The sequence below is a fragment of the Tachysurus fulvidraco genome, chromosome 16, assembly GCF_022655615.1.
Source record: "Tachysurus fulvidraco isolate hzauxx_2018 chromosome 16, HZAU_PFXX_2.0, whole genome shotgun sequence".
NCBI lineage: Eukaryota > Metazoa > Chordata > Actinopteri > Siluriformes > Bagridae > Tachysurus > Tachysurus fulvidraco.
In genome coordinates, this window is record NC_062533.1 from 13,106,597 (window position 1) to 13,132,023 (window position 25,427).

At 40.0% G+C, this 25,427-nt stretch overlaps 1 protein-coding gene across 1 annotated transcript; it reads left to right on the forward strand.

The window, feature by feature from the left end:
- Positions 1 to 22: 22 nt before the first annotated feature.
- Positions 23 to 24,911, forward strand: extl3 (exostosin-like glycosyltransferase 3). Its single transcript, XM_027166189.2, has 6 exons — positions 23 to 445; positions 13,037 to 15,620; positions 16,032 to 16,159; positions 16,968 to 17,112; positions 18,659 to 18,787; positions 21,763 to 24,911. The coding sequence occupies exons 2-6, from the start codon at positions 13,491 to 13,493 to the stop codon at positions 21,970 to 21,972; spliced, it is 2,742 nt and encodes a 913-aa protein (XP_027021990.1). The 5' UTR covers positions 23 to 445; positions 13,037 to 13,490; the 3' UTR covers positions 21,973 to 24,911.
- Positions 24,912 to 25,427: the final 516 nt, after the last annotated feature.

Genomic DNA, 25,427 nt, shown 5'->3' on the forward strand with positions numbered 1-25,427 from the left:
AAAGACCTATCTAACTTTACCCAGAATTCATCACGGCTAGTGTTTGCATAGCTGATTTAACAATGCAGCAGCGCTGCGTTATTTTTTTTCTTCACCCGTATTTCTAAAGATTCCACCTCCTTTTATTTGAATGGGTGCTATGTCGTAGAGGGAGCAGTGTTAACCAACCAAATCTCAGAGGTTGAATGAGATGAACCAATCATCGTGTAGGAAGGGCGGGACCTGTCGGAATACGGTTGGGGAAAACACAACGCAGGGCTGATTTTGGCGTTTACCATACCGTGTAGCTTTTCAAGGCAAAACTAACGGGGTAAAAACAAGCGGATGCGGATGCACGGATTTCTGCCATGCAAAATATCCAGGTCGATTCATCAGATTAAGAACACCGTTTTCACGGAATTGCCCTGGTGTAGTTTAATGTCCGCGTGCACGAGCTCCAGACCGGGTAAGAAGCCGAGCTGCTAAGTGCGCTAGCGGGTTAGCATTAAGCTAAGAGCTAACTGCGTTTCTGGGTTATTTAGGAATTGTGTGTGTGTTTGTGTGTGTGTGTGTGTGTGTGTGTGTGTGTGTGTGTGAGAGAGAGAGAGAGAGAGAGAGAGAGAGAGAGAGAGAGAGAGAGAAATTATACAATAAGCAGTAAACAGTAAATAACAGTAATAACAATAAACAGCTTCTTATTTACTCTCATAGTGAAAAATGTTAATGAAACTGTAGCGTTAAAGCGTTTAGTGCTTATTGCGGTTTGATGAATGTGTATAATGTTTTTATACTATAAGCTTTTATATATACATTCTGGACAGGAGAGGATAGAAGACTAGAATGTACTGCACACACACACACACACACACACACACACACACACACACACACACACACATATACATATATATGTGTGTGTGTGTGTGTGTGTGTGTGTGTGTGTGTGTGCAGTGCATTCTAGTCTTCTATCCTCTCCTGTCCAGAATCCAGCACAGTTCTGACTCCCACTGACACCTAGACATTGCTCACTGTGCTGGACTCTGGACATGATGACCCCCTGCAGATTGTATAGTTAAGTCTGTCTGGACCTAAATGACTAGTACTGGACTTAATCAGCACTGAGGACTTTGCTGAGTGCTTTTCAGAAGTCATAAATGTAGATCTCGAGACCTGTATTTAGCGCCTTCACCTGTCTCAGAAACAAGTAGTAGTATGAATCACTGAAATCACTTACAGCGTCACTCAGTGATTTCATACGGATACATAAATAGTGCTAAAAACTGCTCAAGGAAAACTGCTCAAGACTTGACAAGACAAGATTTTCTTTCCCACAGTTACTTACAAGATTAAAAGTCCTCAGGGTTAAAAGAGCTGCAGGTAATGTTCAAGTCTGACATCAGGATGTGAAATAGTGTGCATTAACAGTGATTTTGACCCTGACGTGGTCGGTTGTTTGTGCCAGTCGGCCTTTTCGGAAGCTGTCCATCTCCTGAAAAACTCTTTCACAGGAAAATAATGTCTGGACTGGAAAGGAAGGTTTTGCTACTAAAAGCAACCACTCTTTACAATCACGGTGCCTGAAAAGCTTTTCTGAATGCACATCATGTCAGACCTTCATGCAGACGGACTAAGAGCAGAAGACCACATAGGCTTTCACTTCTGCCAGAAATCTAGACAGGACACTTAAAGATTGGAAAATGTCACCTGGTGTTTTTGACTGTCCCGTTTCACTAAACCTGTGCTGTCTGTAGCCTCTTGAGTGATGACTTTTGATGACTCTTTATTGTGTTGTGGTGCTTCCACATGATTACTGTGTGACAGGTATTAAATTAGCCTCTGAGTGTGTCTAGGGTCCAGGTAATACTAACTGCATCTTTGTTCAGAAATAATTGTAGAAGTTGTAAAAATTATGGCCTAAAAATGTGAAATTCACACACATGGGATGGAATGGGACATTCTGTTATCTGTGTTAACAAAGACGAGGAATTAAACACTTACAGTGCACGGAGGTAGAGAAAAACAGTCAAGCTCAGTGTGTGACCTGACACAAAGTATTTGCACAGCACATTTTGAAGTCTTCTATTCCTCATACACAACTCCAATGTCAATTATCTCTATTTTATTTATTAAAGAAAGACTTGTGGTTTGCGGCACATCGGCGAAGCTAGTTAGTTTCTGTTGTCACTTAGAATAGTCGCTCGCTTGAATAGTTTTCCCTTTTTCACTCCTCTCTCTCTCTCTCTCTCTCTCTCTCTCTCTCTCTCTCTCTCTGTCTGTCTTTCTCTGTCTTTCTCTATCTCTCTCTCTGTGTGTCTCTCTCTCTCTGTCTCTTTCTCTGTCTCTCTTTCTCTCTCTCTCTCTCTCATTCTCTCTGTTTGCCCAACCCCCCTCCCCTCACATTGTGTCAGAAAAATTGTCAGTTTTTTCCCTCCAGTTTACAGTTCTTCCAAAAATGCTAAATAAATTACTTTTCCTTTTTTTAATCCATAAATGGATGTTTTAATCGTCGGCGGAGCCTCCGCTATTCCAGTCTGTGATCTGTTACTATAGAACGAGCTGCTGTGAGACTAAATGAATCTCATTTTCTCACCAAACAAATCGGAGAATTAATGACAGTGTGGTTTAATTGTTTTTCTATGCATCGCTGCTGTCATGTTTAATGACTCACATATTTATATTGTTGATTGTAAATCATGTTACATAATTAACCAAAGGTGAGTGTTTGTGTCAGGAGTTTAATTACACTCTCACACACAGTCCTTAAACCTGAAAAGCTGGGTGTGTTGTGATGAGAAGTTTGTTTCTCTCTCTGGTCCTCAGTTTGTTTTTCTGCTTGTGACTGACCTGAGCTCGTGTTTGAGTGTTTATGAATCACTGAAATCACTTACAGCGTCACTCAGTGATTCATACGGATACATAAATAGCGCTCAAAACTGCTCAAGGTAAAACTGCTCAAGACTTGACAAGACAAGATTTTCTTTCCCACAGTTACTTACAAGATTAAAAGTCCTCAGGGTTAAAAGAGCTGTAGGTAATGTTCAAGTCTGACATCAGGATGTGAAATAGTGTGCATTAACAGTGATTTTGACCCTGACGTGAGAGCGTGCGAGTGCCTGCTGCACGAGAGATTGTTATTTGATTGTGTATTATTTGTCTTGCACAACACTGCAGTTAAATCTGATTGGTCGGATGGTGCACATTATTTAGAAAAATACACTTTATATTGATATTATAGATTCTATAGTAACAGCTCATACCCAGAGACTTGTCCTGCTTATACGCTGCTTATACGAGGATTGTAATAAACAGAAATGAATGCTGTCTTATTTACTAAAACAAAACGAAGCGTATTTGTATGTGTGACTTTTTACTCTTGGGAGAACTTGTTTCTCGGATGTTCCACAACGTTAAAATATCGATATTTTTCTAGAAACCATTTAAAACATTTTTCGTACATTAAATATGAACCATCTTCAGATTAAGTTCTCTGGGCTTCTGTCACGTAGTGTATAACGTGGTGTCAGATGTTGGGATTTCTGATGTCAGTACAGTGTAGTATTGTGCATGCTACATATCGTCATGTTTTACTTAAACGATTGTCGGCTCTTGGCTAGTCTCATGTCAGATGCAATACATTTAAACCCTGATTTTATTTGAGGAATTGTATAAATGTGAGCAGGTAAGATTACTTTTCTGTCATTTGGCAGGTGAAGAGTTGTGAAGCAGAACGTTTGTGTGGGTTAAAATGATGAGAAACGTGTCCTGAATGCACCTGTTTGCAGGATAAGTGTGTAAGAGAAAAATGACTGTCCCTGTAGTCTTACAGGCGATAAGCAAGGATGCTGTGGGTAGGGTTGCAAACGGGCGGAAAGTTTTCGGTAAGTTTCCACGGGAACTTAATCTGGGGAATTTTGAAAATATTCCAAATTGGAAACTTTACAGGAATTTATGGGAGTTATTTGGAAATGTAGGGAAATGTATATAAACTATATCATATACAAATGTAATACAAATGAAAAAATGACGTCTTGACTGATTTAATTGTAAGTAGTAACTTTAAACGATCCTTTCATTGAGTAACATCATAAACTTAATACTTGTAATAAACATATTTCCCTATGATTGCTGTAATCTATTCTAATTAGTAAGATAGTTATTAAGTTTAGGTATTGGGTACAATAAAGAATATAGAATAAGGTAATGCAGAATACGGCATTAATATGTCCTTAATAAGTACTAATAAATGGCCAATATTCTAGTAATATTCATGCTAATAAACAACTAGTTAAATGACCCTAAAATAAAGTGTTACTGTGCGTGTTATGGAAGAATGCAAATAAATGCAGGGGGTTTGGCCTCAATGGCTCTCCAGTAAGCAGTGTGCAAGTGACCGAGGAACGCAGGGTACAAATTCAACTTAAATTGCATTAAATCTTGTTGTTTTAAACAAAATTATGCTGTATGATTTTTTTAACTACATTTAAGTTCATTGTTATAGGCAACTCTGCATTTTTTTTTTAATAATTCCCAGTTTATTCCCATATATTCCCGTTAATTCCCATGGAAAGTTTCCATCCTTGAAAATTCCCAGAATTTTGCAACCCTCGCCGTGGGCGGGTAAGTGCGGGTAAGTGCGTGCTCGCAAGTGAGTGTCGCCTCTTGGACAGGACCCTAGTTTGAATTAGACTATTGAACAGCTGAAATTCCTCTTTTTATCTAAAAAAATAAGAGGGAGAAATTCTCTGCTTCAGTCTTTTTTTTTCTCTCCATCTGCCCAGTTCTCCCTCTCCAAAAACACCATCCTGCTTTTTTTCCCTCCGATTCTTAAGAAAATTGCTCATCATCTGTTCACACACTAAAGCAAAAGCGGTTATTTTCTGCATGGTTATTAAGACCACATGATCTCTCATGGTCCAGATTTGGGTTTTATTTATATTTTCCTTCTGTTTTAAACTAGCACGTCTACTCAGGCTTGCAGTAACCCAGCTACACGAGCAGCACCGTTCATGTACGCAGTGTGCCATGTTTCTAAAAGTGTAAGATTTTAAAATCTCCATCATGAAGGTCAGAGACAAAACTCCAGCACCGGAACACCATCACTGACCAAGTTCCTGACCGATGTTGAGGAGGCTGTGAAGATGTGGAGCTCTAGAAATGGCCAAAACTGGGGATCACAATGCTCTATGTAGACTGATGATAACAAAGGATATTTCTCTTTTATTTCTAAGAAACATTGACGCCAAAGTAACACCATCTGTCTGTTACTCGAAGCACCGTCATGTTGCCTCACACACTGCCCCCTCTGTTTATGTTGCTATTCTGTCATCCACAAGCAGGACATTTTTTGGACGTGAACAGTCAACGCTCTGATCGAAAGCAGGAAGCACACAACAGCTGGCTGCACAGTTAAAACAAGTACATCGACTGCGTTTAATTAAAAAACACGAGCAGAAAAGGTTTTTAAAAAGAATTTTGTAGGGTTTTGCACATGGGGAAGAAGCACGATGCTCAAACGTAATACAATAAAATTTGCCATCTCGTACCAGACGTGTCATTAGTATGAAGGTTTACAGACAAAAAGATTTTTTTAAAGTGTGTTTACAGCTGCGTTTTCTGTCTGCGGACCCAAAAACGGACACAAATCACGCATCAAGTCGGTTTGTTTACGCAAACGTGCGCCTGCCAAAATTTCGGACGGGAAAGAAAATCTCTTTTCCAAGCGAATGTCCGTCGTCTCGTGAGTTGCAACTTTGTCACACGCCTTTTGTTGCACAGAAACCTGTCAATCACTGAGTAAACTCTTAAGACCTGTTTGTAGTCGGAAGCGACGTCCGTTACGTTCGGGCGCGTTTTAAAGCACCTATAAGAGGAACTTTTTGCTTTGGAAAATACTTCCATACTTTCCTGTTGTGTTTGTTTCCAAGAAATCTTTGCATTTATTTATCGACCGGTGTTTCAACTTACAGGTTTAGTGACATGTTGAAGAGCAATGCTGCAAATTATAGCTTGTTGAGATGGAAAACTGATCATTACATGCATAGCTATGTGCGGTTTCTTTTTTCTTTTTTTTTTTATCCTCACAGACCTTTTTTTTAATTTTAATTTATTGAAATGAATGTTGTTTTAACGAGTGCTGCATTAAAATTCAGATGCAGCTGTCTGCACTTAGTGAAGCATCATCTGCATTTCTGCTCTTCAGTAAATGCCGCTATCTTCTATGCCATCTATTTGAAAAAAGCCTGGATTTGGACAGATTTGGGAATGTAGCACATGCAAGATTTGGGTCATATCGATGTGTGTGGGTTTTGTGTCGTGGATGGGTGGTTGTGATGGTGTGTGTGTGTGTGGTTGTGTAGGTTGGATGAATTCTGCATTGCTCTGGGAATTTATAATTAGACAATGCCACATGTGATTAAGGACAGAAAGTTTACTGTTGAGGGAATTAAGTTACATGAACACTTTTGTCGCTGGGATGAAACTCATAAGGAGATGAAACTGTATCGAGGTTCCTTTTGGACTATTTAGTCGACTATCCAGTCGTTAAAGAAGTTACGTTCATCCGCATTCCCAATCATCCGATCTGAATATCCGTCATTGTCTCATAGACCCCCAAAGATCCGATCTGTACCGTGTTCTTATCCAGTCTACGTCCTCCAGTATCAAGTCGGATGAGGACGGAGGACGTAGATGGGTGTCTTCCGTCGTGGTCCGATATGCATCTCCATTATCTGATCCAGTCTGTGTCCTATCTTCATTCAGTCTGTGCTTCTGATCTGTCTCCATCCTTATATGTTTTGTGGCCTGTATCGACTTTCATTATGATCTGAACTGTGATCCCGTTGTCCAAACTCTTCCCCACATTGTGCCAACTCCATCGTTGTCTGATCTGTGCTTCCATCTTTGTCCTGTTTGTGACCCTGTCATTATCCAGCCTGTACCCTCTGGTTTCCCTTCTGCCTTTGTCTTATTGCCCCCCCCAAACACACACACACACGCACACACACACACACACAGGATTAGTATTTCATTTCATTTCCAATCCGGTACATGATGTTTTTGTGTTCAATTTGTCCTGGATTGTGGTTTAGTTTAAATCAGTTTTACTCTTTGTCTTTGTGCCTTTTTAGGCCTAATTCTGTACCTTTTCCCAGCGAGTTGCATCAGAGTTGGTGGAATAGATCACAGTTCCGTTTTTTAAAACCCTCAGGTATAAGGAATCGAGCGACTCTCTGCACCAGAATTTATAATATTATCGATTATTCTCTTATATCTTCATTTTGTTATGATTTTCAGCTCGAGCAAAGATGCTGTTGAAGGTCGACCTTGTTGCAGAGCGTAAAACTTCACGCACTCGATTCAGCCTCTAGCCATGCGTCTGTCATATCGTCTTGAGCTCCGTGTCAGTGACATGTGACGTGTTTTCACATCGCTCACTTAGCAAAGGCCCAGCTAAACGTTACGGCTTGTTCGACCGCCGCAGAGCTAAAAGGAATTTCCGACATTTTCTAGCTAGTCTGTTTGAATAAATCATGTTTTATTTGTAACGCCTTTGGGAATTGCAGATCTTCTGGTTTTCCTCTGACCGTTTACACGCTCATGTTTAAACACGTTAGCCTTTTTGAATCTTTTAGTGAAAATGTATACAGCGTTGAACAGGCATCAGATTCGTTATCACTGGCTTTCTGTTAGTGTTGTCCGTGTTAAGTAGGCTTAAGTTAATCAGATATTATGTCCTTTATCTCATTCCTGTCGTGTGATTCGAGCATGAAAAAAACTTCTGATTATAAATACAATAAAATCTGTGGATTGTCTTTTGGTGTAAATAAGTATGTGAGGTTACAGGATGTCTGTAGTGGCCTGCGATCGACTAGCATCCCACCGAAGGTGTATTTCCACCTCGTTACCATCGATTGGCTTCTGATGCCTCGTGACCCTGAGCAGACTAAAGCTGTTACCGAAGATTAAAAAAAAAATGAACGATCGGCCTGTTCATTTTCTTTAGTTTCTTCCTCTCCAGATATAACTATATAACCGTCTCAGAGCTGGAAATAAGTCCGCAGCCATACGTCTTTACGTTCTCTGTAACAAAACGAGCCGAACGTGAGGTTTCTCCTGCTTTCTGATTCTGCTCGAAACTTATTCTGAGCACTCAGCATGTCTGCTGAACAGGGTTAGACTTCTAGAAATGCACTTCCTAAATGGTTTCATGGTCCCTTGACATTTCTTAGAGGGGGAAAAAAAAGCTTCTATTGTAAAATGTCCAAAAATACCAATCCTCCATCTGGTTTCTACACCATTTCAGGGAAACTGCTCACAGATAATGAATCAGACAATAGCTCATTTTGTAGCTTTGTTGCAGGCCATTAAGGGTTGCACTGAAGTCACAAACTCACCCAGCTCTTATCTTTTTTTTGCCACACTCGATTTTTTTTTTACTTTCTCTAATCGCTAAATGCCACCGAGGGAGAAAAATACATTTCCAAATGAAACAAATAGTCATCTTGAGCCCCATCTGTAGCAAGTCATTTCCAGTGTAAAGGCCATGAAGGCTGGGCAGATGGATGTGCGCTCAAAAGAAAGCCTCTCTGTGAAAGCCCACCGGGGCTCTTAGGACGGACAGACAAATACAGAGGATGTGACAGAAACTTGGCTAGATGCAGAAAATTAAAAGTTCTATACCTAAAAGAATAATAAAAAAATAAAAACTGTAGATTTTTCAATCGCTTTTAAGGGAGTCTTGAACTGGCCCCAGCTCACTCGTGCCCTACACTACACTACACCAAAATGTGCCCTGTCCATTGGCTGATGCGCTGCACCGCTAATACATTGATACATCCTAGTAGGGACGTGATTTAACCCTTTACTAGAAATGCTAGCGGACGCCTTCCTCCTAGTAGTGGGACACACGAACAAGCAGACTGCTTTGCATGTCTTTTACTTTTCGGACCTGCTGCTAACGAGGCTCCAGAAAAGAGGGTTTGAAATCAGAAAGCCATCAAAATATTGTGCAGTCATAACGTGTGTGTGCCTGTGTGTGTGTGTGTCTGTGTGTGTGTGTGTGTCTGTGTGTGTGTGTGTGTCTGTGTGTGTGTGTATAGAGACAGACAGCTGCAAGTTAAGTGATAGGTACATGTGGACGGAGATCTGGACGAAAAAGAGAAAGTATAGAGTAGAATAGATGAACAAGAGAACAGCTGTTTTTTGCTCTTCCCAGCTGCGCTCTTCTCCAAGCTCTTGATGAATCCAGCTGCTCTCTTCTCACATGTATTTGCCAGTGGGAGGTTCAAAAATATGGAGCTATTTAAAAATGCAGCATGGTGTGTGTGTGTGTGTGTGTGTGTTTATTTTTTGGTTAATGTCAAGGAATTCTCTGAGGAACATGAAAATGTAACATAGGGCTGGGTGATATGACTGAAAACTGTATCACGATATCAGTGTTTCATATTGATCGATATCGATAATTATTACATTTTTATGACCCATTTAAAATAAGGACCAGGAGAAAAATATATTACATTTAAACATTTTTATTTTAAACTTAACCTTCCTCTGATCATAATCCCCTCAGTTATTAAGACAGAAATGTCAACCAGGAAAACTCAAATAATTAAAATGTAAACATAAGTCTAAAGTCACAATGAACACTTAACTATTATCTCTTAATATTTAAGGTGCAAAATGTAAGAAATGCTTAATAAAGTGTAATAAAATAGTGCAAAGTGTTAAATATAAACATAGAGAATATTTTTACCACCAGTCTTTATTATTTTTATATTATTTATTATTTATTTACTTACATTTATTATTTATTTCTTTAATTTAATTTATAAATTTATTATTTCTTTCTTTATTTCTTTCTTTATTGTTTTTTATACATATATTATTTATTATTATTAGTCTTTATAGGTATTACCAGTCTTGGCAGGGACGACTACAGACGACATTGGTATGACTACGGTCAGACTTGTAATATCCAAAAGAACAACCATACTTGCGAGCTGACTTTTCCTCTTTTATTTACAATTTCCTCGCTCACTGCGGCTCATTTTAATTTTTATCGAACACTTTTTATTGATATCGATCACATGTCTAAAGCGATTCATATCATTATGGTTTTAATGTATACCGTTAATAAAACGTTTCTATAACCACCGCTTATCCAGTTTATCAGAATTTCTGCCATTATTTTGAGAGTATGACTGATGCAATATGTTTTCTGTCATTTTATTAACTCGGTTGCATTCTAGCATTTTAGTGTAGAGACATTACATCTTAACGGTCGTTATTTCCATTATAATTGTGATGCAAGAGCTGATTATCTGCACAAGAGTAATGTCAGGCCTATTGGCAGTGCTGCATGAGAATTCATTACGCATTACTGTGTTACGGTTATGTTTAGCTGCCACTCTCTCAATAAGGGCTTGGCAGAACAAATGCTCCTGTTTAACACAGCTGGTTAAACATTGGCTCAGTTTGCTTCCAGTTTAGTTTCCACATGGGCACCAGGGATGGAAGGCACTCTCACAGTTCCTTGTTTCTTCTCTTGATCCCTTTCTCTCTTTCTTGGTAAACTACTTCCAATGCATTAAGCGTTCAAAATTTTAAGAGAGTCTTGTCTTGTTACTTCTTGTAGGGATGGAAAAGGTTATGTTTCCATTTTTATCTCCGTCTCTGTGCTATCGGACAGAACGTGGCAGACTCCCAAGACTAGCTGGACCAGATGGCGTTTCGTTTGGCCTTTGAACTCTGCCAGCTAAAAACATGGGCTTGTTTATTTGTTTTCTACTTTTTTGGCATATCGAAAGGTAGAAACTCTGTACACAGTCATCGTGTTTGCTTTTCAAGAGGCTAAAAACCTAACAAAAACATGTTTGTTATAAGGTCTTGGGGAACCTTTTGACATTTATAGTTTCGGGAATTTGACTAACGTTTAATGAGAAATCACTAGCAAAGTTTGTCACTAACAGAAGTAGCTGCGTTACCGACACCTGGGACTAACCGAGGACGCCGAGATAATGAAACTTGCATGACATTATGCGTGTGAGCTGATCTACTAAAGTTCACAGCACCAACCAAGTCAGACGTGCTGTAAAATTGGCAACTTGTTCCCCTGTCTGAAGAATTGTCCTGTTTTGGACAGAATTTATTCCCTTAATCTTATGCAGCTTCATAACCCACAGTATTGTGGTCTAACATCAAAGACCCCAACTAAGACGTTACGTCAAAAATAACCGAACCAAACCAAGTGCTTCTCTGAGAACTGATGATCCTGTTAGTGTTGGTCTACTGCCCAGTGTCTGTTTTGAACACATCTGTTCTATCAGTACAATACATTATTGTTTCTGCCACATTAATCATGCACCTGGAGTATGTAGTGTGATCGTGCGTTCTCACACTAGAAGCTTTCTGATTTAATAATGCAGTAGAATTTCAGGTTGCAAGCGTGGTGTTTGCCCACACAACACTGTATCCCACAAACATGTTTGGCTCGGTCTTCTTAAAGCTGCAGCATTAACTAAATTATGTGTTACTGTTGAATCTACAGTATTTCTCAGTGTTTGTGAATAATGTTTAAAGACCTAATAAGTTGTTACTTGTTTGACTCAACATGTTTTAGGTTTTAGCAGATTGGAGTGAAAGGCCTTAAGGCATTGATTTCCTTTGATACTCTAATGTTAGGCTAGAAAAGACCTGGAGAAGCTACAGTACATTACAGCTATATGTATACTGTTTGGATTACCGATTAACTACGGGGCTTTTTACACCTGGTCACTTCATGTGTTTTCTGTGATCAGATAGCTATCAGATGGTAAAAAGACCAGGTCTAAACGCCCTCCGAAACGTTTTTGAGACGGATATAAATCCCATCGTTCAAACCACTTCAGGAGGTGGTCTGGGACGCATTTCAGATGAAACTGGAGAGGTGTAAATGCATGTGGTTGTTGAAGCCACATACGTCAGTGCTATACTCCTCCCAAATGGAAGTACGTCAATCGCAGGTGATCTTTCACCCAGGAGTCTCGTTGGGTCTTAAAATGCACTGCTACTGCCAGCGAAAATGCAGCAAACAGTAAATGATGCTTTTGTGGCATAATCGTCTTCTTTTTGATTGCATTTTGAAAACCGCATACACCAAAGCCGATTCGCCAAGACGCATTTATGTGGCCTAATGTAAATGGACAGTTTTAACAAATCAGGTAGCTATCGGATCTGAGAAAACATACAGTATGAATTGACCAGGTGTAAAAAGGCCCTTAATATATACATTGTTGATCCTGAAAACCGCACATCAGAATTCTGCTATCCTACATGTAAATATGTGTACAGAAGAGCTAGGACTTTTCTACAGGCAAATCCTATACAGCTTCCTGTATATATGAATGTTTTCATTTAGAATTTCTTTTAGCTTTAGGTATCAAGAGGCTATTCAAATGACTTTTCTGACGTTAGTATTTTACCGAACGCTAGAGTTACGAAAATGACACTAAAACGAGCCAGAATAGTAATGATCAAAACAATCAATGGCGTCTTCTGCGTTTACTTAAATTTGGCTTAGTTATAAGCCGTAGTTAACTTAAGACTTTCAGTTAAAGGATAACTTAAGATATTATGTTGTATTATCGTATTAGATATTAGTAGTATAGCTAATAATATGGGACTGTTCAAATTTCTGTCCAGTTTTATGGCTTAGTAGCATTAAGTATCAAATGATATGAAACTTACTGACTTAATATGTCTCTGTTCTCTGGACACTCTGCAAAGCATGAATAATGAGCTCATGAGTCCATATGGCGCGCTCCTATACTACCCAGCGGGGTAGCAGGTGCAGCTGTCATGTCACAAACTGCTTTGCTGCAGAGCAATTCACTAAATCGTCCTAAGCTGTCGGAAGTAGGATTTGTTAATGGCTGCATGAAAAAAAAACCCCGAACCTAATATAATGCAAGCTGTAAATGAATTTTCAAGATTGTACATATGCTTTAGAAGCATGCACTAGCAACATTCACTTTTAATGATCTGTCTGACATTTATCATGTTGTATGATTCTCTCTTGTAGATTGGACGCTGCATTAAAGGAACGCTGGATGGTTCACAGACCATGAGTGGCTGGAAAACATATTACAGCCATCGTGGCAAGATTCTGCCGAGTTGAAGAACGGCTCTGCCAAACAGAATGATGAAGATACCGTAGTACTAAACATGTGCTCATCTTTGATTTCGACAAGAGGCTCGCAGTTCTTGCCACGGTCCAAGGTCTCATGTACATCTCTGGATAGATTTGGAGTGTGGTTGCATAGCATAGAAAAATACAGCATTATGTTTGAACTGCATGCTCTTGAAGATGAAGTTTGCTTTTATTTAAAGTCTAAGTGAAGATGAGATTTCTGTCTTTACTTTTCATTTTTTGTCTATCTACACATGCTTACACAACATAGATTGCATTATGGCTGCTGACTCTCCCCAGCACCTTTATTTAACTGCTTGGTGTGGTGGAGAGTGACGTTTGGACGATGCAGCGAAACGGAGGTGTCACGGGGAATGGCAGCCAGCCATGGATGTTCCGGAGGGTTCGACTGACATGGCTCAGTTTTATGCTCTTTTTCATATTGGTTTTCTTCCCACTCATTGCACATTACTACCTCACCACAATTGATGAGGCAGGTGGTCCAGACAAACGCATTTTTGGCCCACGACCTGGTGGTGAACTATGTGAGGCAAAACATGTGCAAGACCTGTGTCGTATACGCGAATCAGTGAGCGAAGAGCTGCTTCAGCTGGAAGCCAAGCGGCAAGAGCTCAACGGTGAAATAGCCCGTCTCAATTTGCGAATTGATGCCTGTAAGCGTAGCATCGACAGTGCCAAACAGGACTTGTTACAACTCAAAAATGTTATCAGCCAGACAGAACACTCTTATAAGGAACTCATGGCTCAGAATCAGCCAAAACTATCATTGCCAGTTAGACTATTACCGGACAAGGATGATCCAGGTCTCCCGCCTCCACGGTCCGTACAGGCCTGTCGCTTGCATAATTGTTTTGATTACGCCAGATGTCCACTTACATCGGGGTTCCCAGTATATGTTTATGACACAGGGTCATATCCTTGGGGAGACAATATTGACCCATTGATCAAGCAAGCTTTTGTATCTTCTGTTAAAAGCAGTGTTTATGTGACAGATAATCCAAATATTGCTTGTCTTTATGTGGTGCTTGTTGGAGAAATACAAGATCATTCACCTTCTCCAGCTGGCTTGGAAAAGCAGTTAAAAGCATTGCCTTATTGGAGGTCAGATGGTCATAATCACCTGTTGGTTCAACTGTCCAGGAAGTCGTTAACTCAGAACTTCTTGTACAATGTAAGTACAGGCCGAGCAGCTATAGCACAGTCTACCTTCCTTCAGCGACAATATAGAGAGGGTTTTGACCTGGTAGTGTCTCCACTGGTCCATGCTCTCTCCGAGCCCAACTTTCTGGAGCTGCCACCACAGGTTCCAGTGAAAAGGAAGTATCTGTTTACCTTTCAAGGAGAGAAGGTGGAATCTCTGAGGAGTAGCCTGCTGGAAGCACCACCACAGTCCTTTGAGGAAGAAATGGAGGGAGATCCGCCAGCTGATTATGATGATCGCATCATTGGCACCCTTAAAGCGGTACAAGACAGTCACCTAGACCAGGTACTTGTGGAATTTACTTGCAAGAACCGACCAAAGCCCAGTCTACCGACTGAATGGGCCCTGTGTGGGGAGCGTGAGGATCGCTTGGAAGTGTTAAAAGCATCTACGTTTGCTTTGGTGATTTCTCCAGGCGATGGGCAGCTCATAGCAACAGCAGGGTGCAACATGCGCTTGTTTGAGGCCCTAGAGGTTGGGGCCATCCCTGTGGTTCTCGGCGACCACTCAAAGTTACCATATCACCATCTAATTCGATGGAGTGAGGCAGCTATCATGGTACCTAAGCCACGCATAACAGAGTTGCACTTTCTATTGAGGAGCCTATCAGACAACGATTTATTGGCCATGCGGCGGCAAGGTCGATTCCTTTGGGAAACATACTTTTCCACTTCTGAGAGTATCTTCAATACCATTTTGGCCAGTATACGAACCAGCATTCAAATACCAGCATCACCCATAAAAGAGGAACCTGCCCAGGAGATTCCCCACAAAGCTGGAAAGATGGCAGGAACAGATGCCAATTTGGCTGACAATGGGGACCTGGACCTTGGTCCAGTAGAGACTGAACCCCCTTACGCATCACCTAGGTTTTTGCGGAATTTCACTTACACAGTATCGGATGTCTACCGAACGTGGAATCGCGCTCCTGGACCTTTCCACCTGTTCCCCCACACACCATTAGACCCTGTTCTGCCTTCAGAGGCAAAGTTTCTGGGTTCAGGAACTGGTTTTCGCCCCATTGGTGGAGGCTCTGGAGGTTCTGGAAAAGAGTTTCAGGCTGCACTGGGTGGAAATGTTCCACGAGAACAATTCACAGTGGTTATGCTGACATATGAGCGAGAGGAGGTACTTATGAACTCTCTGGAGAGGCTGAATGGCCTTCCCTATCTCAACAAAGTGGTGGTAGTCTGGAATTCCCCAAAACCACCCTCAGATGACCTCCTCTGGCCAGACATTGGGTTGCCCATTGTGGTATGTTTGTTTATCCTGATTATATAAAAGATTAACCAGCATATTTTAAAGCCTTGACAGTAGAACCTTCATGTTGTTTTCCAGAGTTGATAAATTTGTAGAAATAAGGGTCACATGCTATAAAACGTCCTTATTTAATTTATCTCTTTAAAATGCATGTTAAAATCACGGAAATGTCAAATTTGGAAATGGGAGCCAAAATGGAACTGGCATTAGAAGTAGCTGTATGACCCAATATGTTCCAACTTAAAATCATGTTTACACATGTTTCAAATTACTTAGCAGTGAGTTGTTCTTTTCTTGAGGCTACTTTCTTATTTTATGCAAGCTTCTAATTAATGTCAGACCATGGTAGATAAGAATATGATATTTTGACAGTGATATTCTGAGGCAATGTCTTATTATTTACAGGTGGTAAGGACAGAAAAGAACAGTCTGAACAATCGCTTCCTGCCCTGGGATGTAGTAGAAACGGAGGCGATCTTGTCCATTGATGATGACGCCCATCTCAGACATGATGAAATCATGTTTGGGTTTAGGTAATATTTAATTCATGATGTTAATATATCTTTTTATATGTATTGCCATAACAGTTAAAAAAAAAACAGCAAAAAAGTTCCAACAGATTTGCTGTAATGTAGGAAAATAACATGTCCGGAATGATATTAGTGTTGGCATAAGTTTTTTTTTTTTTCTACAATCTGCAAGAAAAACATGTCGTACGGACAGAAATGATAAGAAAGGGAAACAGTTGAGACAATGGAAGGGTGTATGTGTCTAATAGTTTGTAATTTCATTTCTCTCCCATAACAAATGTATTAAACACCGAATTATTTCACATCCTTTTAGTGAACAGACAATATATATTCTTTATTTATTATTCTTATTTATTTGTTTTTGTTTGTTTATTACCAAACCCCCCCCCCTTTTTTTTTGTTTGTTTGTTTATTTATTACAACCCCCCCATTATATAGACCGTTTGTTATATACCCGTCCGTTATATAGACCGCTACACTTTTGGGCCACAATTTGCGAACTATGGGTTTAGAGGATATTCTGTAGTAGACATTGTGCCATACCTGTTCTGTGAAAAGTCCCAGGTGAGGAGTTTAGTTATGGGGTTATAGGGCATTGGGAGAATTAGGATTTCTTTTTTTATTTGGTGCCATCAGATATTGGTGACTAGGACAATGCCATAGTATTGTGTTAAACTGAACATGTTTGAGCATTAGTGTTAATATAGGTCATGTGAGGAACAAAAAAAATTACACAATTAGTAGTAGCTACATTGACGGGACTGATTTTGATTTCTTTGTGCTGATTTGTTGTCTCTTGCTCGTGTCTCAGGGTGTGGCGAGAGGCCAGGGATCGGATTGTGGGCTTCCCAGGGCGGTTTCATGCCTGGGACATCAACCACCAGTCTTGGCTCTACAACTCCAACTACTCTTGTGAACTCTCCATGGTGCTCACAGGCGCTGCCTTTTTCCACAAGGTAACAACTCTTACTTGGACGATCAAAAATCATCTATAATCTCATGCTAAATTCTGCACCTGGTTGGGGATTAGTTTAACCCCTTCTACCCCAGCACCAGGACAGAAATTAAAAATAATTTTCTTAAGCATACAAAGCCCGAATGTATCTACACATGCAGCATAGCAGAAGTACGGGAGGACTCTCAGCTATAAGACTACAAAGACCATTTCCACCTAAACAAAACACAATTCCAACACCAAGTGGCTAAATTAACAGACAGAAAAAATGCTTAAACAGCAACGGTATAAGGATGAGGACTCTGACCAAAACTCACAGAACCAGAAAAAAAGTGTTTTATTTTTTATTATTAACCACTAATTAATTAATTAATCAATTAATTAATTAATTTATCTTTTGCGGTGATCCATCTTCTCTTACTCTGACCTTCTGACATTCTAAGTATCAGAATTATTCATATACACCTTGGAGTTTTTAATATATACTCATTTTAAATCGAACATGTCATTTTCAAGCAAGAGGCACAAAAATAGGCCTATGAGCAAACAGGCTAAGTGGTTTAAAACCATTCATATAATTGCCTTTGTATAGTGTGCCATCACAAACCACCAGCCCAGCTTCAGTGCACCTTTAGCATAGATTCTGGATCTATACCAGAGCAATTCTCAAAATTCTCACACAAATATTCCCTCCAGATGGTTATTTTACTGACGATGATGGTATTGAAGGTCAAATGCCTAAGACATCGAACCTCAGTAGATTTTCAATTGGGTTGAGTTTTTGTGACTCTAGTGGGCATAGAATATGATTTTCAGCAAAACATTGTCAGCCCTCATGCTCTCTGGATGTGGGCGGAGTCATCCAGGAAGACACTCGTATCAGGATGGAAATGTTTTATCAGAGGATGCAGCTGATCAGTCAGATGAACTTTATTGATTTGCATTTGCAGTGAGGCTTCCCTTTAAGTGGACAAGTAGACTCAAACCATGCCAGAAAAAATAAATAAACCTTTCTGCAGCATTACAGAGCCAAAAAAATCCTGTGATTTATCACTTGTGTGTATTATTCCGAACTGCCAAAAGAAATGCAGTACAAGGCATGCGGTACAATCTTAATTTATTTATGTAGTGATAGAATGTCTTATAAAGAGCTTGTTCAAGATACAGAGCACAAGGAGGGCAATATACACACACTGACTGATCCACAGATCCTGAGAAAAAAACAGGGTGCCGACATTACTGAAGTATTAGTTAATGTATATAAATATATAAATATAATATAAAAGTGTAAAAAGTACAACTGAATATAAACGATTATTTGTCTACTGCTGGTGATACTGCATGTGAGGTGATAAATGGTCCAAGCACACTGATTGGTCAGATATGTTGGGTAATTTATGCTGCTTTAATGTGAGAATGGAAACTGATGTTTATCTCTTTGTGTGTGTGTGTGTGTGTGTGTGTGTGTGTGTGTGTGTGTGTGTGTGTGTGTGTGTGTGTGTGTGTGGTTGTGGTATGGTTGTGATGTGGTGTGTGTGCGTGTGTAGTACTATGCCTACCTGTATTCCTACGTGATGCCCCAGGCCATCCGAGACATGGTGGATGAGTATATCAACTGTGAAGACATCGCCATGAACTTCCTGGTGTCACATATCACACGCAAACCGCCCATCAAGGTCAGTCAGTTCTCAGTGAGAAACAGCAAAGTCTATCACGGTGCACTTCTCAACTAGACCACCCTTCTGTGTGGAACTTAGTTGTGAATTTGTTCAGGAGTTGTGTTGTGTTGTTTTCTAGTATGTAAAGAATTAGAAATGAGTTAAACTAAAAGAGAATGGTTATACAATTCCTGTAACAGCATTTATGTCTCATGGTGATGTATTCCTCCCAGGGTACAGCAGTTTATAACTACTTATTTTTACATGTTTTACATGTTTTTTATTACTTTGTTTTATATAATAAAGAATAACATGTCATACTTTTTAATCCATTTATTGTTAAGCTGCATAAAATGCTGAACTTTACTTTTTTCCAAGACACTTACACCTGTCTTGCGTTATACTCTCCACCCCCCTACTTTAACTACTACAGAGCATGGACACTGGAGATATACAATGTTAAATAAGAATCTCCCTCAAAAAATTTGACAATTACTTTTTTTAAGCGTTATATAGACCACTAGTTATTTAGACCTCTGTTGTTTAGGGGGGTTGTCCCCAACCCCCGGGCTGCAGACCGGTACCGGTCCGTGGACCAAATGGTACCGGGCTTCCCAAGGAACATTAAATTATTTCCATTTTATTTACTGTGGTGTATTTCTCTCGGGTTTGTGCGACTTTCCATGTGCGAGAGGTTAACCGGGAGCTGAGAGACGTCACCTAAAGCCGCACCAATACCGCGCATGCGCAAAATATCATGATATCGGGCCGGGTTTAGGTGACGTCTGGAGCTGAGCAGCTGCAAGCGGCAGTGGCGTTGTAGCTTTGGTGGAGAGAAGGTGTGTATCGCTCTGCTCTCTGTTCACCGGTACTTTGTCATGTTTAACAGTGCTTGGTGTGCGTGTATATTGTGTTTGCACAAATTTGACTCACAAATTAGCAAAAATGAGCACGAAACAGACGTCGTTAGAAAGTTAGAAACTCTGCCGGTGTTCTGGATTAAAGTCATGGCTGAACACCCTGAGATTGCCACCACAGCACTTAAATCCCTATTGCCATTTCCGACATGCTATCTGTGTGAAGCGGGGTTTTCTGCAGTGACGGCAACCAAACCAAAACAACGTTATATAGACCGCTAGGTACATACACCTCTGTTATACTGACCGCTAGTTATATACACCTAGGTATGTAGACCTCTGTTATATTGACCACTAGGTATGTAGACCTCTAGCTATATACAGCTCTGTTATGTAGACCTCCGTTATATAGATCGCTAGTTATATACACCTCTGTTATATTGACCGCTAGTTATATACACCTCTGTTATATTGACCGCTAGGTATATACACCTCTGTTATATTGACCGCTAGTTATATACACCTCTGTTATATTGACTGCTAGTTATATACACCTCTGTTATATTGACCGCTAGGTATATACACCTCTGTTATATTGACCGCTAGTTATATACACCTCTGTTATATTGACCGCTAAGTACACACACCTCTGTTATATTGACCGCTAGTTATATACACCTCTGTTATATTGACCGCTAGTTATATATACCTCTGTTATATTGACCGCTAGGTATGTAGACCTCTAGCTATATACAGCTCTGTTATGTAGACCTCCGTTATATAGATCGCTAGTTATATACACCTGTTATGTAGACCTTTGTTATATAGACCGCTAGTTATATACACGTCTGTGTTGATTGTTTATATAAACAGTAATGTATTATAAAGGGTGTGTTAACATAAACTTGTGATTAAGGCCCTGTTCACACTGCAGGTAAAAGTGGCCCAAATCTGAAATTTTTCAAATCAGATCTGGGCTACTTCCATATGTGGTCCTGAATCAGACCCAAATCTGGCGGATTTCATGCGACTTTTACATCAATCTACATTGACATTCGTCACAATTATGCGCCGGCGAAAACTTTATTTATTTATTTATTTATTTTTGCGCCGGCGAAAACGTTACACAAACGTGACTGGTAATGTGTGTGTGTTAAGAGTGTTATATAAAGTGGTTACGTGAACCAGCTCATAATGTTTGCATTGAATACATCACATAGTATTACAAGATATGTTTGCTTGCTTCCTCCATAACCTCGCCAAGTTTTTAGCGCAACTGCGTGCTGCGTGTGACATCATTGTTATTGTTCGTTTGCGCATGCGGGTCAGTTCGAAACAGCAAACAGTTCACACTGGTATCTGATATAGGCCACATTTTAAAAGGTAATGTGAACAGCCAAACAAAAAAATCAGATCTGAGCAAAATATCCGAATTGAGCATTAAGACTTGCAGTGTGAACGTGGCCTTAGTTTTGTAGCCAGTGCAATTGTCAGAGCTGCAGTTCTACAATTGTAATCAGTTTGTTTTTAGTATATTTTCCAGCTACGTGATAAGGTATTGTTGGGAATAACACTGCTGGTGTTTGGGAAGTTTTAGAAAAGCCTTGAGCAATATTCTCAGAAGTGTGGCAACGGGGGGGGGGGGGGAACCAAATGAAATTTCATGTACTGCGTGTTATTAGAGGAAGACTGCGTCTGTGCAGCAATTTCCCCTGAAAGTCATAAGCTCTTTTATTGAATTTCTCGCAGTCAATCTCTCTAACCCACAATCTTCTCTTCAGCAAGCTCACAACAGCAGAGAGAAATCACTCATCTTCACCTTATTTAAGAACATCTGGGCTAGGAAGTCTTGTGTACTGCAAATAAATGAAGTCTGTACGATAAACAGGGCTGAACAACAATGACTGGAATGATCATCACGCTTATTTTGAGTCATGCTTGCTAATTTCAAATAATTGATTAATTTAACAAGAAATTTCTTTTTTTTTCTTTTCACTTTATTACATACAAATTTAAAGAGAGTGTCTCTTCTTTCAAACATGAATTATTGGAATGAAAACACTTCACTTGAGTTATGATTAGACCGCAAATATCTAAATCTTTTATAAAACAAACTCTCTCTGTCTCCCTGATCAGGTGACATCTCGTTGGACGTTCCGCTGTCCCGGCTGTCCTCAGGCACTGTCTCACGACGACTCACATTTCCACGAGCGCCACAAGTGCATCAACTTTTTCGTCAAAGTGTACGGTTACATGCCACTGCTCTACACACAGTTCCGAGTGGACTCTGTCCTCTTTAAGACTCGCCTTCCGCACGACAAGACCAAATGCTTCAAGTTCATTTAGAGGGACCATAAGAGGACTTACAGACACTTGCTCTGAAGGACGGGAGATTTTTATCTGACACAAAGTCAAAGACGGGACGACTGCTACATAAATTTTTTTTTTTTTCGTTTCTCTGTGTGTTCGACCCATCAGCAACCACTACTGGTCTCATTCGCACCACTTTCATCATTCTCAGAAAAGAAGTGGATACGAGTTGAGGACACTTTCAGACTGAATACTTTGGAACTGACAGAATGGTAAAAGACACGGGCAAAAGCTTCCTGTCTCGTTGCACTCTTTATTTTTAACCCATTCTACATTTATATATCTATGTGGTGTGTTTCATCTGCAAGAGATGTACTCTTGTATATGACAAGCACATTTCTGCAGGTCACAGAAATTTTGTGTGTGTGTGTGTGTGTGTGTGTGTGTGTGTGTGTGTGTGTTTTCGAAATAAGGAACTTTCAAAAGAGATATTTCAAGTCACCAGACCTCAAAGACACACTGACAAAGTGCAGAATTAAAAGCACTACACGGCCGGGCGAGCGCTAATCACTTCCAATGCTCTCTCTCCCGGGGTGCCAGCGATCAGAAAAAAACAGCGTGTACACCCTCACTTAATAAGGTCTTTTTAGGCATGTGCCGATATCACGTTATCATATCAGAATAAATCTTTCCGATCATTCATCTGCTGAACAGGATGAGTTTTAAGATCGACATGACACTGCCTCTGCCTTCGGCTTTCCCAGCTGGGATGGGCTTTAGCTCAGGAGCACAAAACCCGCACAAAAAAAACGCTGCCATCATACCTGACTGCTTTTCAGGATCGAATGTAACGGGAGTGACGTTCATTTAGCGTCTGCAATAACATCATAGCGCATGTTAAATATTTATGGCATTAAAATCACAAACCTTTCTGCGAGCAGAAAATAACAGCGTTTCCGTGGTGAACATGACATCACGAAGTCTCCGCTTTATATCGCCACACCTACCGATCGGTGTTTGGAATAAAAATGTGGTTTTGTGTACGTTTTGCTCCCTCATATCTCACTATCTTGACATTTAAGTAGCTTTGAACTCTCGCCTCCGTACATAGGAAGATGTTATCTCTTATTATCCTTGTTTAGAATTATGACATTTACGTATATTGTAGCTTATAAATTAATCTTTTCACTGAAAATCAACGTCATACATTTTTTAAATAGCAGATTAAGACTGAAGTAAAAAAAATATGTATAATACTGGTCATTCTGAACTGTAAAAAGCATTAAGGTCATCATTATCAGAAGCTATGTGAAGATTTTTCTGAAAGATTGACTGAAACGATCCTCACGGTTAATCACTCTCTAGTATTGACTGCCGATGAGTTTAACTTTGTTTAACCTCTGTGAAAAGACGTCATGGTGTAAACTGAACACACTGAGACGGCTTGCCGGACTAGTTATTTGTGAATATCGTCATGGTGACGTATATTTTATAGCCAGTTCATGGAAACCAAAGATAAGTAAAGAAAGGAAACTAGCACTAGTAAAGGCCAAATTCTCTGAGAATTGAAGATCAGTTTCACATCTGTTTCTAAAGCTTTTCCCATAACGCAATTCATTAAAATAGATTTGTTGTTACTTGAGTCAATTTAAGGTCAAGTTTAGATGACATGCATTTCTTTAGAGACCTGAAATCAGATGTGTTCAACAGTGCAGACTTTAACCAATGCTGAGCAGAAATCAATGTTGGATGATGAAGCTTCATATCTTAAGTCCTAAGGCTAAGCTTATCATTGTTTACTGTATGATCATGATATTTTGTTTAAAACTATACATTTAACTGGTCTAGTGGGGTGGTTTTATATTTTTGGGATGGCATGATGGGCATCAGCTCCAGCTCCATGGCCACAAGATCAGTCTGGAGCTTACTGTCTATTCATATTCTCACCATGTCTGTGTATTTTTCCTCCCAAACACATAACAGTAGGTGGAATACTACAATTTGTTCTTTGATTGACCTTGTGCGTGTGTGCGTGCGTGCATGCATGCATGCGTGCGTGCGCGTGTGTGTGTGTGTACACGATACTTTTTTTATGGACCGGCGTCCCATCCGACGTGTGGATCCAGATTCACTGCAACATTGACTTGCGTTTGACTGACTGAATTGCTACTGAAGATCAATGAATGAATATTTTAACCAAAACAAATCCCAGCACATTTTTCCCAGTTTTGTAAAACTTACGGAAATAGTGGCTCAGTAGTTACGGCTTTTTGGGATGCTGATCATGAGTTTAAAGCCTGCCACTGCCAAGCCACTGTTGGGGAGAAATGACAGCGTATCATGTAAGTGATTATCGGCACATGCCTAAGCAGCACAGACGTTTGTGTCTCTGATTTGCCTATCTCATGTTTGTCCTGTTCTTTTGCTCAAATAGTTGATGTGAAGTTGGAGTATAGACCTCAGGTCTGAGTACTAGCACAATTCTGGAGAATCTATGTATGCTGCGTATAAATACTGCAGAAGAATAACTGGCACAATCTGAACCCTTTGTTTCAAAATGGTACTTTTTCTCATTGAACTGGTAAAACCCAGAATGCCTCCATGCACATGACCTATCGTTTGCATTACAATGTTCATTTCTGTCCTGAAATGTATAGTGTAGAGATTTCTGTATTGTAAATCCATTAGATGTTTCTTTTTTAATATATGTCGCTACGTGTGTCAGATCATTGATGCCTTTTATGGAACCTTTTTTATACACTTAATGACTGTACGGATACATTTGTTAAGGTTTAAGGTGTGTGCGTGTGCGCACGTGTGGATTTTATTTTATTTTTTTTTCCCTGTATTGCCACTCAAGCATGGAGATCGGGGAGGCGAGGAAGCAGAAGCACAGCAATTTGACTGATAGACTGTATCATTAGTGTAATCCTCAAAAACACTAATAAACCAGCCCGTGCCATTTGTCTCTGGAACTTGAAAATTGATGTTTAATTATTTCATTTTGGTTATTAACTCATTAAACTTGTATCGGTCCCAGAAGGTGTGATAAAATATAAAAATGCACCAATCATGGATTTTAATTTTCTCTACAATTCTAGTATTAGCGCTATGGTCATCAACTGTTACTCTGTACCTAAGCATAGTCTGTTCTTTTAAACTTCCCTAGCAAAGTGCATCAAGAATAAGTGACGTGATATATGGCTAAGTACAATGACCCATACTCAGAATTCATTCTCTGCATTTAACCCATCCAAAGTGCACACACACAGCAGTGAACACACACACCGTGAACACACACCCGGAGCAGTGGGCAGCCATTTATGCTGCGGCGCCCGGGGAGCAGTTGGGGGGGTTCGGTGCCTTGCTCAAGGGCACCTCAGTCGTGGCGGCCCGAGACTCGAACCCACAACCTTAGGATTACGAGTCAGACTCTCTAACCATTAGGCCATGACTTGCCCCCATAATAAGGTTGTTGTGATTATCAGGTG